Raw genomic sequence first — 16,833 nt, 5'->3', positions numbered from 1 at the left:
CCTAGACGTATGATATCATAATATGGCTGAGGATGTCATAGTATGGAAGGGATATTTTTTGTCCAACCATTGTTCAATATGCATTTAGGCTGTTTGGCATGCAGCTATAGCTGTGGCTGTATTGAGCTGTAGCTGTGGCCTGAGCTGTGAGCTGTGGCTGTATTAGCGTAAGTGTTTGATAAAAATTAGCTATGTTAGTAAGCTGTCATATACAAAATGATACAAAAGGACGTAACCTTATTTTATTTATTTTTAACGTCACTTCAAATATTCAGTTCAATTAAATATAATAGATGTAATAAAATTAATTTTATTAAATTATAAAATAAATAAATTATAAAATAAATAAATTATAAAATAATAAAAATAAAAATCATGTGATATTTTTTAAGTTTGAATTAAGAATTAATGGAGTCATATTATTATTCATAATATTATTTTTGTAGATAAATTTTAAAAATTTTAATTCATAATAAAATAAAAATTTTTTATTACTGTGGAGCAGAGGCTGTTTACCAAAAATACATGAGTAATTTTAAAGGAGAGGAGAGAGATGGATGCGAGAAGAATAGAAGAGAGAGAAGGAAACTTAAACATTAAATACGTGAATAATTTTAGAAAAAGATAAGGGATAAATTTGAAACTAAAAAGTACGCAGCTAGCTGTAGCTTTTGAACTCTTGGGTGAGTGAGCTATCAATAAAAGTTAGCTTATGGACTATAAGCTATCCTCACCAAATATTAATATTGCTATGCTGTAATTGAAATAAGCTAAAACTATCTCAAAAGCTGCATGCCAAATACAACCATAATGCCTACGGTTCGATTTTTTTGTTTGAAATTTTGAATGATAAAAATATCTCTGCTTCTTGAAAAAGATTATAATATCCTATGTCAAATTATGACTTTCTGCACGTAGGATGTCATAACATGGTCCAGAATGTCATAATATAGAAGGAGCATTTTTGTCTAACTACTTTTTAATGTATATTTAATTTTTACAGTTTTATTTTTTTGTTTGAAAATTTTGAATGATAAAAATATTTTTTTTCTTTGAAAAAAATTATAACATTCTGTAGATGCCATAATTTTTTCTCAAAGAACAAGAGTATTTTCGTCATTCAAAATTTTAAATAAAAAAATAAAATTATAAATATTAAATATATATTAAAAATAGTGGTTATGTAGACTAATTAAATAAGATCTCGCATTCTATGTCAGATTTTCTATATTGCTCGCGGTGCACAAAAAATTTCTCTTTCCTATATTGTTGCCCTAGCTTGATCCACCCGGCCCACCTTCCTATTCCGGCCCATTGCTGCCTAACCCAGACCCAACCGGGACATTAAAGTGGAGTGCACCGTTTCAGACAACCGAAGTCGACTTCAACATCTATTGATACAACAAGCGGGATTGGTTTTTTTTAATAAAATAGCGGCAGTATTTTATTTTGGTTTTTGTTTTTCCTCAAACCCTTCTCGAGCCCTAGCGACCGCCAGCCTCCTCGCCGCCACCGCCTTGCAGAGCCGTCGCGAATGCCCACCTCTTCCCTACTCTCCTAGCCGTCATCCCCCATTGGTCTCCGTCGCCTTCCTCCCCATCATTACGGCGTCGGCCATCCCCTCTCCAATCTTCCTCAGGTGCGTTCTTTCCACAGATCTCTTTAACGCTGACTCTGCTCTCCGCCGTCATCTACCCCCGCTTCCCACATCTCCGAAAAAAAAAAAAAATCAAAGATTTTGCTTTTTAATTTTTCCACCTTTGTGAATCCCAATCGAAAAGTTTAGATCCGTGGGAGGGACGGTGGCTAAGGTGGTTTTTTTAGTGTGGATTTGTGAAATTGTGTGAATGAGAATGTGGGATTTGTGACTACATATTTTGTGTGAGAACTAAAATATGAGAACTGAGAACCATAGGTTACATGATTTTTATGTATAAATCAATGAATTTATTTGTCTGAAAAAACAAACACTATGAATTTAATGATAAAAATATATGGCAATGATATATTAGAGAAAATTGAAAAAATTAATATGTAAGAATTTATAGTTTAAATCATTGAATTTTTTCTTTCTTTTTACTATATAATCATTCTATGTATATATATACTCGGCAGTTGTGGAGTTCCAGCCTCTCTTCGTTTATCGGAGGAGATCGCAAGATGAGGCCTATCCTGATGAAGGGCCATGAGAGGCCTCTCACATTCCTCAAATACAATCGGGAGGGAGATCTCCTCTTCTCCTGTGCCAAGGATCATACACCGACCGTCTGGTTCGCCGACAATGGTGAGCGCCTCGGCACCTATAGAGGCCACAACGGCGCAGTCTGGTGCTGTGATGTCTCCCGTGAGTTCTCCCATGCCTTTTAGCTTGTTTCTCCACAGTTATCTTATTATTATTTTTTTTTGTTTTTTGGGATTCTATTTTATTTTCTATGCATCCTTTCCTTTTAGTATTTATTAAGTTGTAGAGAGCGAAAAATCTTTTTTTTTTTTTTCTTTTTTTTTTTGGTGAATTGGTTATGCATGTAGAGAGAAAGTTTGATTTCTTTACCTATATGTGATAAAAATGAGGGATTTTGGGGGATCATGGTTAGGAGTGGATCTGTGATGAAACTCTAAAGAAATTTTATGCTGTCACCCCTATAATGCAATGTGTCTTATCGGTCTTTCCTGTTGTTGGCATCTTACTCATACTCAATCCTCAATATAGGACATGCCCATGCCTTTGTTCTAGCAGGCTGGGACAGATGGGTTTGAGGGAATAATTCTGAGAATTTCATTTTATTGGTCCGTATCTTTCATTGCTTATCTATAGTACTTTGAAACGTAAGTCTCATCAAGCAATATCATAATATTTACATCCCAACTAACGGACTACTTTTGGTCTTACCACTACTCACTGTGTACCATAATATGTGTATCAATTGAATGAGAAAGAAAGTGTATGTATTAAGGTAACCTTCTAAGCATTAAACATATTGCTTCTTGGGGGATTATCATCATTGTTCATTTGGTGTTATTTGCTAGGTGACCAGCCTCCTTAGTAACACCATATTATGATTTGAGTTATAGTTTGCAGCTATTGGTGCATTTTGCTTCATTATCTATATCCTTTAAATTTGCACTATATTTGTATCATTCTTATTTTCCAAGATAGAGTATGGGTAATGGATACAACTGAAAATTTCTAAAAGGAACTTAGTTAAAAGCATGCAGATAAGGGGGAAAAAACCAATAACAGTATTAAATCATGATTTAAGAGAATTTAGCTTGAAGCCACTGAAGCAACTGAACAGGATATTACTATGCTTGAAGCCTTTAATGATATGTACAGTATAGAAGAACTCTATTATAGTTGAGTAATGGAGACTATGCTCTCATTAAAGTCTTTGATTGGCAACATGCAGTTAATCATCGGAATTCTTGTGAGTTTTTATGGGGAGTTGCATCAGAATTTGGTTTGAAGCAGACCCTTTTTCTGGAAAAGTTATTTCACTCTAGTTTTTCTAATGCATAATCTTAAACAACAATTGCAAGCATTTGTCTGAAATATTTAAGGAAGAGAAAATTGATGCAATTTGGGAACTTATACACCAACCTTAAGAGTGAGAGGTACATGCTTTGACTTGAGATGTTTGGAAGGTTGTTTGTTGACTATAAATACATGATGCTAGGAGAGGGAGCAGATTCCTTATGTGCAGTCCAAAAGAACTAAGGAAGCATGACTGCTCGAAATATACCTTCAAGCTGTAATATGTACAGCCATGCTCATCGGAAATTTGTGTGGTTGTTCATTTCATCTTCTTTTTTGTGGTCGGTGGATGGGTGATTTTAGTTAGTTGTGATGGATAACATCTATAGATGCACAATGTATGTTAAAACATACCATATAAGTTAGGAGACATATTACATCAGTAATTTTCCTTATGATTTTCATTGAATATGTCAACCTTTTGCGGTTCTTTCTGACATAAAATAGTGGGACTAGGTCACAAATTTAGGTTGAGATCCACAAGCAGGAAACTTCTTAAATAAGATATTTATTTGAGGTAAAATTCTACATATTTCTTATTGAGGACTCCTAACAACCATACATATATAACAAATGTTACACAGTTTTAAACTCTTTCACAACACAAATGTTACACAGAAACTTATGAAGCATGCTTCTGCTTTTCTTTGATCGTGTAAAAGCACTTTCTTTATCTTCTGGAGTATGGAGCAAAAACGATTTTGTTCTTTGTTGTAGGATTCAAACTGTGAAGATTTTTTGAAACAAATAATAGATATTAAGAGTTTGACAAAGAGTCCAAGACAAACATATCTTTGTATGCTATGACTTGTGTTGAAGATTGAAGTAACTTTGAAGTTTTAATGGAAATTACAACCTTTTGCATATGTTTACAGGTGCACTAGTTAATATTTCATCATGTATCAATGACAACTGTAGTTGGAACGTTAGGGATGTTAAAAAGGATTATTTTTTCCTATTGTATGTTTGCCTGATTTTGCAAGTGCACTGAAGTGGAGAAAAAATTTGTTTGCATCAAAAGAGTTGGAAGAGAGAAAGATAATTCTCATATTTGTGGGGTTGTAGGTAAGTCTTTTATTATGATGGCCCGAGCTACAAGCATAAACAATGGTAAAAGTCAAGCTAGGATTAGATTTATCTATTTTCATCAAAAGAGTGGGAAAGAGACAGACAAATCTCATATTTGTGTGTAGGTGTAGGTAAGTCCTTTAATATGATGGTCCAAGCTACAAGCGTGAACAATATCAGGTTTGGCAGCAGGTTGAGTTAGGTTTAGTTGCTTTTATAACCAAGCCAAAGTCACATATATAAAACTAGGACCTGAACCCAAACTCGATTTACAAGCATAGATCCATATCAGATGATAATTAGATATTGGGTAATTATCAACTATTTGTTGGTTAGAGAGGAGAAATAAGCAGTGGGTTGGGGGATGGGGTTGGGTGTCTGAGAGCATTGGTGAGCAAAGGAGGCAAGAATGAATTTTGCTTTCTTATCTTTTTGCCCCCCCTTCTTGCTTGGAAAGGGGGAGGGGTGGGGGATGCAGAGGGTGGGTGCTAAGAGAGAGCAAACAGTCACTATCTATTATATAGTGGAGAGATATAATATGCAGTATTGGGATTGATTGTTCTGGTTTTCAGGTGTGAGTTATGCTATACCTGAAACCAGCTTGGTAAAGCTTTACAACAATTATACTGCTTTATTCTATACCTAAAACCAGCTTGATAAAGTTTTACAACAATTATACTGCTTTGTTCCTGTTTGTTGATACTAGAAATGTTCATACACTTATCTTCATTTTTTTAAAATGCATTTAGGGGATTCTACACGACTTATCACTGGCAGTGCTGACCAGACTGTGAAGCTGTGGGATGTCCAGACAGGAGTCCAGCTGTACTCCTTTAACTTTGATTCTCCTGCTAGAGCTGTAGATTTTTCTGTTGGTGATAAGTTTGCTGTAATCACAACAGACCCATTTATGGGCCTGCCTTCTACCATTCAAGTGAAAAGAATTGTCAGAGATCCTAGTCAACGTATGATTTAATTACCCTTTTCCTTTTATACTTCTCTTTTTATTTTTTATTTTTTATTTTTTTTAGTGTTCTGATACAATATGGAATCTAAGAGTATTGACACATTATTGTTAACAATTTTCCTTGTTTTTGTTTGCTGAAGCTTATAGAGCCATTGAAGCATTTATAGCATTACCTATTTACGTGAGAAGATGATGACATTTGAATTTTAAGGATGTTAAGGGGAGCTTTATTTTAAGCTCACTCTGTACTGTCTTCTCAAATAGGCATCCTTGCTTTGACCTACATCATATAGTTTGGTAGTCCCAAGTTCTGCGAGTGGTCTAGTTGTCGTGGTATAATCTCTCTCTGTCACAACTTTCTAGTAACATGAAAGATGAGGTTAGTTGTGTTGGTTAGTTTGAGGCCATATGCCTTTTTCATTCCTGCTAGGATATCTTAGATCTTTTCCACTCAGCCATATGATAATATTAGCCTTATTTGGACTGCCTTTCATTTGGTTGAAGTTGTTGGACCAAGCACAGGTTATTCACACTTTGAAGTATCCAATTGGACATGCTTCTTGACATCATTTGGTTGGAGGTCTGAAGTTGGTCTTCATTTATTATCACTTCTTAATATATATTCTTTTAGATGAGTGAGTCCTGTGTGGGGCCTTTATTGTTTTCTGGTTCTGGTTGTGACTCCATTTTCTGCCACATTTATGTCAAAATGTTGCTCTCTATTTTTTTTATGTGTCACACATTACATTCATATATGCATGGATATGTATACCTATATACATTCATATGTGTATATATATAATGTACGTATACATATCATTACTTAGCATGAAATTAGTTGAATATGCTTAATCAATCAATTGAAAAAAAAATGATGCAATGATTTTGCATACTTAGTTTTTTGTGTAAGTTTTCTAGGCCCACCTCTCTCTCTCTCTATCTTTCGCTCTCTCATGGAAGAGTAGGATCTTTGCAGTGCACCATCAACTGCCAGATGGTTGGCTGCTGCTTGATTATCTTTTCTGTTTAGGCAACATCATTGCTGCTGACTGGTATGCATAGTGTATTTCTTGCCCTTCTTTTGTTTTATACTTATGCCACATTTTTTATGGTAAAGTATGGAATAATGCAGCATTCACATAATTTCCGTTAACTATTTCCCATTTTTCAGTTTGCTGGAGCTTATAGATCCATTGAAGCTCTTATGGCATTACTAACTTACAAGTAAGGATGATGACAATAGAATTTGAAGTCAAGATGTTAAGGGAGCTTCATTTAAGCTCACTCTGTGCTGTTTCCACAATAGAGGCATTCATGCGTTGATCTGCATGATTCAGTTTGGTAGTTCCATGTTCTACAGGTGGTTTAGATGTCCTGGGATATTATCTTTGTCATTACCTTCTAATAAAAGGAAAGATGACAAATGAGTTTATTTGTGATGGTGAGTTAGGGACCATTGTCATATGCATATTTTCTCTCCTGCCAGGAGATCTTTAGAGATTTTCCAGTCAGCAGTATGATAATGTTAGCCTTATTTTGACTCCTTTTTCATTTTGTCAAAGTTGTTGGATTGAGCAGGGATGCTAACACTTTGAAATTTCCAGTTGTGACTTGCTTCTCCACATCATTTGGTTGGAGGTTTGAAGTTGATCTTCATTTATTATCTCTTTTAAATTACATTTTCTTTTTGGCTGAGTAAGTCTTCTATTGGGCACTACCTTCTTTTTTTTTTTTTTTGTGTCACTCTATTTTTTTGCCACATTGTTGTGAAAAGTGTTGCCCTCCTCTATATCATTTTATATGTCACATATACATTAAAAAAACAGATAAAATAATCTGCATGATGTCATTTGAATAAACTTAATTAATTAATTGAAAAAATTGATACACTGATATTTCATGCTTTGGATATTTGTATAAGTTTTGTAAACCCTTCCTCCCCACCCCTCCTCTCTCTATTTCTTGCTGATCTTTGTGGCGATCTTGCAATGAACCATCAACAGCCTGATGGTTGGCTGCTGCTTAGTCATCTTTTTTGGTTTAGGCAATAATATTGCTGCTGACTGGTATGCATTGCGTATTTCATGTTAGCGACTTTGAACTGATGAGATTAGAATTTTGACTGAATTGTACAGCCGTTCCTTGTTGAAACTTTCTGATGGCTTAGAGGCTGTCTTTCTTGACCAGGGGCTGATTACGTAACATATATTAGATAGCAAAATTAGAAATATGGCATATATTTGACTGTTCACTGTCTTGTTGTTATACAATATTCTTGGCCTTTTCTTTCTTTGGGCAGAGACTGGTGAATCAGTGCTTACAATCAAGGGTCCTCAGGGGAGAATCAATAGGGCTGTCTGGGGACCTTTAAATAAGACCATAATAAGTGCTGGAGAAGATGCTGTGATCCGAATATGGGATTCGGAGGTCAGTCACTAAATATCTCACTTATAAAGTTCTATCCAATCTGAATGACTTGCACTTGTTTGCTTGTTTTGGCATTTTACATATGGAACATGATTATATGTGTGCCCATTCTTTTATGCATACCTCACATCTATCTCTTACTGTCATGGCAAAAATGTTGAGATAAAAAACTGTCCTGTTTCATGCATCATCACTTGTGAATGTCTAGAATATAACGGTTAAATAAAGTTTTATGTTTTTATTTATGCTGATAACAAAGCTATAAAACCTTCCTTCATTTTGAAGACACTGGTACTATCCATTATTTTCTATTTGTTTCTTTCAACCTTCTTAACCTTTCCTCTATATGTACCTTGGAATCAAAATAAAAGACTCTTTTATTGCTTGACATCATTTGAGGGTCTTCTTATTTGATTTTCTTATTTTTAGTTTTCTTGTTGGAGATTTTAAGTCCTTTTTCACTTTTCAGGAATTGCTCTAGTATGTAAAGGGTTATATGATTTGTCTTTATGGGATATTTTCAATGAATTGAATGCTTGCACTGATGTTTGTTTCTGAGTGATCTTCAGTTGTTGTCAGTTGTTATCTCATTGCCCCCTATATAACTGAGGAGCAGCCCTAGTCTTTTTCTCTATAGCTTAAAATCATACTGCAGTTGATACATGAGGATTCATACCAGTCCTTGAATAGTTAGGATAAGTTTCCGATGATTGTAGTTATAATTATGGATATAATTCCCTTTGTGGATAAACTTTTTTTCTCATTTATTTTTGCATGTGAGTTTGTTTTTTGTGTCATCAGAACTTTTGATTAACTCTAGTTGCTTTTCTGTTCATTTTGTCTGCTTTGAGTAATTATCGGCTCTTTATGATATAAGGTTCTCTTTTGCAGGTGATTTCTATCTTTGTTTAAATTTTGTCTCACATTCATTTCAGATATTTGGAGTTTAGTGCGTTTAAATATATATGCACCTTGTTTTTATAATGTAGTGTATATGTATGCTGGGATCAGCCTCTTCTTTATTGCTCGCCTTGAAGTTTGTTCACTGTTACTAGCTTCATTCAGGGTCAGAATTGTAACTTGCAATTTGCTTTTCCTTAATAAATTTGGTAAAACAAGAGAATTATTTTCTTGATTCATTTAACCTTTGATTTTTTTTTTTTTAAAAAAATCAAGATACATGAGATAAAGGATAAAATTATTTGTTAGAAGGAGATATATAAGCAAAATTTGCTGCAAGATTTAGTTGATCATTCTACAGTATTTCTTATGCACTCATTTTTTTTCATATTTCATTGAACTGTATTGTGAACTGGTTCAATTTATACCAATTTGTAATCCTCTTACGACCTAATGAATTAGGAATTTACAGTTTGATTCTTGTAGTTCTTCACTTGAGTAACTTTGTAGACTTTACATAGTCTCTAACTAGAAACCTGAACACTTGGGACACCTTATGAAATACCCTGATACTTCATTCCATCATCATCATCATTTATCAATTTTTGCAACTTCTATATGAAAATTATCAAATCTAACATAAAAATAGCAAGCATTTTATCAAATTTTATGTACTTACATTGGTACGGGCACATATTTACACATGCATATATAATGTAATGATGTGTTCCTATGTCAGTTTCTTGAAGATTCCTGTACTGAATTTTCCAGACAGTATGCTTGGCACCTGTGTCATGTGTCCAAGTAACATTTCTAATAATGTATGAGGTACGTGGTGAAAAAAATAAATTGCAGAGGACTCCTTGTTGGTGAAGTAGCTTAAACCCTATAGCTGTTAAATTGACCTGGTTAAGCCCCGCAAGTGTTATATGAAGCCCTGATGCTTCTTGTATCAGGTCAATATGAACATGTATGTCCATTAGTCATGAACTCTGCTGGGGAAGAAAGGAAAAAAAAGGATCATTGGACTCTAGGGAAATCTGTTTCAATAAAATTAATACTCTAGCAGATATGATTTTTTACTTCATATTTTTGTTTTGGTTTGACCTTTGTACCCAAAAAGCCCAAAACCACACACACACACACACACACACAAAGGAAAAAAAAAAAAAAAAAGAGAAAGAACACACCCCACCTTTCATTTCTGGATGTGGATGGTGCCATAGTAATCTTGTTGAGAACTTAAATTAGCAGGAGACTTGTCATAATAGTTGACATTGATGCTCTTCTTTCCATATAGTTATCCATGAAATATTTTCTTAATTGCTGTCTTTTCATGAAAATATTTGATTTTGGGGGCTTTCTTTTCTGTAGACTGGGCAGCTGCTGAAAGAATCAGATAAAGAAACTGGTCATCAGAAAACTGTCACTTCTTTGTTGAAGTCTGCTGATGGGTCTCATTTCCTTACTGGATCATTGGATAAATCTGCCAAGGTATTATAGCTCATCAATCCTCATGATCTAATGATCTATATCAAATAAGCTTTCCCTCCAAAATAATTCTATTTGGACAAGAGTATCTCTGCTAATACCATTTTTTATGTAATTTTTCTTAGCTCTGGGATTCCAGAACGCTAACTCTTATCAAGACATACGTGACTGAACGCCCAGTCAATGCATGTGCAATATCTCCACTTCTTGATCATGTAAGTTCTGAATTGACCCCTTTTTTAATCTGCATTTGAGCAATCACTGGTTGGACCGAAGCAAGATTCATCATCTTGGTATCGGACTCCGTACTAGTACCATCCTATTACAATATTAGTATGCTGTATGGTGCAAGACAGCATAGCATACTGAATATCGGTATGGTATGAAACTGCATACCGATTTAGTACCGATATGATATGGTATGCTTTGTATGGTACAATATTGACTGGTCCGGCAATCCTTGGATTGAAGTATCCAAATGCAGCATAGCATTCAGACCAGAGCCAGCCACCCAGTCACAGCAGGACAGCTGCACAACCATGCATGAATTTGTTAGTTTAGACTTTATAATATTGGAATCACCTCCATCTTGTCTGCGCTACAAGGCTTTGCAAACTATCTGATTTTCATCTTATTTGCCTTTGTCTGTCAGTGTTCAGTGCTTCTGTTTTTCATTAAGTCTGTTACAAAAATCTTATTCTGTGGCACCTTGTTGCTTTTGATGTATGACTGTATACATTTTACAGATCTATATGCTTCATTATCTAAATCATCTGGTAAAAATCCAGTTGGTGTTCTGCCTGTCCAGAGTGGAACTTTGATTGATTAATGACTCACAAGATGAAGATCAGAACTTTGTAGAAGGTGTTTATGCACCTAAACTATGAATCAGTTTCTGAGAAATAATCATGGCATTTGATTTCCTTCAGGTGGTGCTTGGAGGTGGTCAGGATGCATCACATGTTACAACCACTGACCGCCGTGCTGGGAAGTTTGAAGCAAAATTCTTTCACAAGGTGAGCAATGTTTACATACCTTTTCAACTAAGGTTTGAATTCCTTGAGTAATGTTATGCCTTTGATTCAATTCTTTAGGCTTGAAGAATGTTTTTTCTCTTTGTTGAACAGATTCTTCAGGAGGAAATTGGAGGTGTGAAAGGGCATTTTGGACCAATTAATGCTTTGGCATTCAATCCTGATGGAAGAAGGTTATTTATGTTCTCCTTTTGTTACATTTAATTTTTGAATTTACTATTTCTGAAACTTAAATTCTAAACTCATTAAACAACATTCTTGCATGATCAGGCACATGTATGAATGGTGCCCTTGCATTTGTCGTTTCATGCATTTCACGTATTTTATATGCTTTCCACAATATATGCTTTTCTTTAAGGTCTCATTTTTGAATTTTGATCATTCTTTGGTTCTGAGAAACAAATTCTAGTGAGTTTTTTGCAACATTCTTAATGTATTATTTTTGATGTCTTTTTTCTGCAATTTATCAGAGTTATTTAGGTGCTACTGAAACAAGAAGTTTGCATGTCTTTAGTTAGTTGTATGGACAAGCTAAGCTATATAACTTTATGCTAGGCAAGTGTTGTAGGCAAAGTTGGAAAGTATTAGTCGATGCCACACACCATCATAATTTAAAGAAAGTCCCAAGTTTAGTACTCCAATGGGAATTAGATTTTTGTTGAATGGCTGGTTTTGGAGTTCAAGGTTTTAAATACTAGTGGAGCAATGGGGCATCCCACCATCCCAAGTGTCGGGATAGGGTGCATTCCTGAGTGTTGGAATGGGCAAGTTGGGAATGAATCGGGATAGGACGGGACAGGACATCCACCATCCTGAGTGTTGGGTGCATGGAAAAAACTAGGATGGCTGGATGCTAAAGTATTTAAAACCTTAAGGGCCCGTTCTTTTGCAGGTAAAAGATTTGCCTGAGAATTCATACTTTCGTAAGTAAATATTTTTCAAGTAACATTTAGATAGAAAAATAATTTATCTATGTTCTTTTACACATAAAAAAGTGGCTTCAGAATTTGTTACCCATATTCTTTTACATTACTATTTTTCTGGATAAGTTGGTAAAATTTATCCATATTTCTAGTGATATCCCTTATGCTTTTTAGATTTGACTAAGTTATTAAGCATTGAATGATGGAGACATTAGAAATGAGGATGGGCATTTTAAGTACAGCATTAAATGCTTATTTTACTGACTGATGGAAAAATAATTTAGCCACCCCTTGGATGGATAATTTTTTTTTTCATTTTATGGATAAATGTTGCCCATGGTAAAATAACTTACCCATTTTGAAAAGTATGAGAACATGGATAAGTTGGTCAATGAAAAAGTTGACCAACTTTTCTATGGTATTTACCCACAAAAGAATGACCCCTAATAGAGTTGCACTAGGGACATGGGTTTTCTGTGTTATTTTTCTTCAAGCTTATTTTATTTTAGTATTTCAGTCATACTTTGAAGAATGTTGGTTTTGGCTAATGCCTGCTGAAAAACACATTCAGAATAATGATTATGTTATTTTTCAAGTGAAAACATAGTAGGGTTCTCTGTAATGATCAATAAAAGAGCTTGTCTTTTCATTGATGATTAAGGATACACAGCTTGTATATCAGTTTAGTTAATATCTCTAGGGTGGATGCTGTTCCTCCATTGCATTTGCTTCTTACTTTATATTTCTATACCTTTTGTGTATATTTTCTCCCCCACTTCATATTGACATGTATTTATATAGGACCCATTTGGAAATGAGTTTGTACTATCCAATGTTTATTCTCTGTGATCCTTCTTGAGCTTGTTCCATATATTAGTCAATTAGTAGAATATAAAAGTTAGCACTTTGGCAGAACTTTCAGTAAAGTTAGAAGAAATTTAAGTATTTATCAGATATTATTTAACTATAATGAACAAGCTTAATGCCACTTTTTGTTGGATCAGATCTATGCATTCCATTTTTGTACCATTTAGACCTATGCCTTATGCAGTTAATACAATTAATTTGGGCTTTTCTAAATTTATTCTCATACTTGTGCAGACTTTCTCATCTTCTGGGCCTTAATAATCATATTGCACATGCATATGCTATAGCATAATAATAGTGATCACCATATCGAGAATATATTTTTAAGTGGAAAGAATTACTTGAGGCAGGGGAGATCCTTCATTGCCTATTGATACTTCTTCTGGTTGCCCTTGTTTATGAGCACTCCAAATTCTATTGTGCAATCAAAATTCTGGTTGCACTCTTCTCGGTTTGTTGTATCACTTTGAGAAGATCCAAACATTGCCAATTTGTGATTGCTTGTTTGGAGATTATATCCAAAGGTCCATCTGAAAAATCTGCAAAACTCAAAGGAGAAGGAGAGTGACAGAAAATGGGACTGAAGGTTGAGTGAGACCAAAGAAGGATTTTGGAAGCTCTCCAATTCGTTATATACATCTGATTCCAAAATCTCTAATTCATCATATAGATCTGACTTTGAAATCTCTCTGTGGTACTTCTGATTTCAGGAATCAAAAGAAAGGAATTGGGGTAGGTTCCAGGACCCGAACTTCATGACGGAGTATTGGGGCTTGAAAGAGCTGAGACACCCCACTAGTGTGAGGGCCATCACCCCCACCCATTGTGCTGCTTCAGCCTCCAGGCAATGATGCCATTGGCTCACCATCAATGGTTCTCAGCTTTGGATTGGTGAGATGAGGGGGCTCTGGTGGCTGCAGTGGTGAGGAGAAGAGATGGTGAGAGAAAGAAGGGGCGATGGGTGGTTGTCTGAGTGGGGAGGAGAGCTGTGGAAAAGGATTAGGGTTGGGGCGGAACTACTTAAGGGATAATACATGCACACACATCAAGGTTGGTTTTTCAAAAATCCAAACCCCCAGCTGAAACTGAACCAATTTTTTCAGTTTGAAATTTTTTCAAACTGGAAGTAAACCTACTATTTAAAAAACCAGCTTAAACTGAAGTGATTGGATAGGTTCAGGTTCATAGTTTAGCTGGTTCTTTGCACACCCCTAGTGCCATGTCATTATCATCAGTAATTGATCGTTGAGATGTCACAGGCCATGTTTTTGGGTTTAGTCTTTTGTATGCATATTGTAGTTCTTGAATATGAGGATATATGGGTGGATTGACCTGCCTTTTCCCTTTAAAAAAAGAAAATGAATATTAGGACATTTTCAGAATGTTTTCTTACTACTGTGAAGTTAGCTTATGATACACCTAGGCATATAAGTGAAATTTGCTCTTATTCATCATGAACGACCTACTTGTTTATGAGTTTTTGCACTCCAAAGACAGAAAAGTACATACATGCATGCCTTGTGAGTTACGGCTAGAAACTATGACTCTTGGCATGATTTGAGATGTGGTAAGGGAGTCATCAAGCTCTAATATATGATGTTGAAGGGCTCTAGCTGCAGGAGGCCTTCACCAAAGGCATATATGCTTCTAGTGCAGGCAAGTATTCATTGGTCCACATGCTGCATTGAAAAAGAAAAAATATATATTTTAAGTTATGTCCTAGTTGAGTATGCCAAATCTTCCATAATTTGGCTAGGCATTTCTTGCTTAATTGAAAATCAATGACTTGTCTGTTATATCATCACTCAAGTCTTTTGCTGCAACTGATGTATAATGTTTAGAAAGAACTTTAATTGTTTTTTTTTTTGTTTTGTTTTGTGTTTTTTTTTTGAGGGGTGGTGGTGGTACTAGTTTCGCATGCTTTTCTTAAGGGGATTATTGTCTTGTTAGTTAAATTCCTAAAAATCTCATTTACCATATACTTGCTGTACATTGCTATTTTTTTGGGTAGAACTTGCTGTATATTGCCGACAATTAATGGGATATGAGATTCATGCTATAGAAATCTTTTGAACATGCAATGTCATGCTAATTATTATTTTCTATGCTGGGCAGCTTTTCAAGTGGTGGTGAGGATGGTTACGTGAGGTTGCATCACTTCGACCCTGATTACTTTAACATCAAAATGTGACTCCAGCACATCATATGAAATTGAAATTGAGGATGACCGGTTCATTAATTCTTTTTCCCTGTCATACCATTTTCTGTCTTCTAATTGTGATACCCTTGAGATGATTTGATGCTAATCTATCAACACATTTCCCTCTCTGGTTTGTATCTGGAAGTTCTACGAGTAACATCACTTCCGATGATTGGCTTACTCTGCCAAAGTGTCTTGCAGCTTTGCTACCTCCTTAAATTAGATCTTATGTAATAATTCAACAATGTTGTTGGTGGTTTATATCATGCTTCTCAAAAGTTTTGAAGTCCTTGCATTGCAAGCATCCTTCCATATGGGAGTTATACGGCCTGACCATCATATTTTTCTCCATACCATTGGCTTTGAGAAAGATTAACTACCATGGAATGCGTTACTTATGCTGATGTTGTAGGGTTGCCCTAATTGCTTGTTGTTTGGTTTGGGCGGGTATTTGTATCAAAGGCAGGCTGAGTTTGGGGATCCTGGCATGGTTGATGTTGTGCTGTCAGTTATTTTTGGCGTATCAGTGTATTTGGTTTTTTGGTGGTCCTCGTAGGTTTTATGATTTAGGTCTTTTAGATACTACCTTGAACTCAGTATTATCCATCCTGCAATACCCACAGCCCCTACAAAGCCTCTGAAGCTCGAATAAGCCTACTGATGAGACCCTCTTCAATTCAATTGCACTAGAAAGCTCGTTCTTAAGTTAACCCAGTCCACCAAACTATCCGTAGCTTGCCAACTAGCTTCGTGTCCATTACCATTGTCAACAGCTGACATTTTTCACCATCTTAAATGCCTCTATTTCTTCTGACATTTTGATGTAAGACCAAAAAATAAAAAAAAGAAAAAAGGGGGACGTGGTTGTTTATATGACGGATCTCTTATAAAATTTCTTTTATCAGTATTAAAAATCTGGGTTCTATTGAGTCGGTATTTAGATGGGCGATCTTTGCAAAGTTTTGTAATAATGTCGCACCATGGACATGAATTTTTTTAATTCTATAAGTAAATATAAATATATGCTGAAAAGACTTGAATTTTTTGTTTCCATTTTTTAATAAAAATCATATAAATACAATTAATAAATGTTTTTAGAAAACTGGAATCTTTGATCTTGTGGTTAAAATCTGAAAATAGGGGGAGGGGAAATGTGCAAGGAGGGAAAAAATGCGTTGGGGTCAGGCATATCTCATGCACTTATATCTCACGAGTTCACATTATATGGTGCCATAGGTATCTGTTCATTTTCTAAAATCACTTTCTCTTCCCCTCTCTTTAGTGATCATAATTTCCATTTTTCTTGTTTCGTTAGAAATTGTTTACCACAGCGCTGGCTATTAAAAATCCCTAAATGAAAATTTAGGGCGCATTCATTGCAGCAAATGATTATAGACTAGTGAAAAATTGAATCAAGATTTCAT

General features: G+C 35.1%; 1 protein-coding gene across 2 annotated transcripts; it reads left to right on the top strand.

The window, feature by feature from the left end:
• Window positions 1-1,426: 1,426 nt before the first annotated feature.
• LOC105056837 (eukaryotic translation initiation factor 3 subunit I) lies at window positions 1,427-15,695 on the top strand. Of its 2 annotated transcripts, XM_010939168.3 has the most exons (9): window positions 1,430-1,639; window positions 2,116-2,344; window positions 5,350-5,565; window positions 7,867-7,994; window positions 10,269-10,388; window positions 10,511-10,600; window positions 11,315-11,401; window positions 11,513-11,592; window positions 15,325-15,695. In XM_010939168.3, exons 2-9 carry the CDS (start codon window positions 2,161-2,163, stop codon window positions 15,398-15,400), a joined length of 981 nt encoding a protein of 326 aa, XP_010937470.1. In that variant the 5' UTR covers window positions 1,430-1,639; window positions 2,116-2,160; the 3' UTR covers window positions 15,401-15,695. The 2 variants fall into 2 exon arrangements, with proteins under 2 accessions (XP_019710167.1, XP_010937470.1); XM_019854608.2 differs by lacking the exon at window positions 5,350-5,565 and having other exon boundaries at window positions 1,427-1,639.
• Window positions 15,696-16,833: the final 1,138 nt, after the last annotated feature.

Source organism: Elaeis guineensis, chromosome 13 (assembly GCF_000442705.2).
Source record: "Elaeis guineensis isolate ETL-2024a chromosome 13, EG11, whole genome shotgun sequence".
Taxonomy (NCBI): Eukaryota; Viridiplantae; Streptophyta; class Magnoliopsida; order Arecales; family Arecaceae; genus Elaeis; species Elaeis guineensis.
Note: the sequence above shows the minus strand (reverse complement) of the source record. Positions and strands in the feature narration are given on the sequence as shown.

Bases quoted from the DNA above. Each gene is read 5' to 3' on its own strand.
- LOC105056837 (XM_010939168.3), top strand. From the start codon at position 2,161: ATGAGGCCTATCCTGATGAAGGGCCATGAGAGGCCTCTCACATTCCTC. The intron at 7,995-10,268 runs GTCAGTCACTAA...TCTTTTCTGTAG, and splicing joins TCCGAATATGGGATTCGGAG to ACTGGGCAGCTGCTGAAAGA. The intron at 10,601-11,314 runs GTAAGTTCTGAA...GATTTCCTTCAG, and splicing joins TATCTCCACTTCTTGATCAT to GTGGTGCTTGGAGGTGGTCA.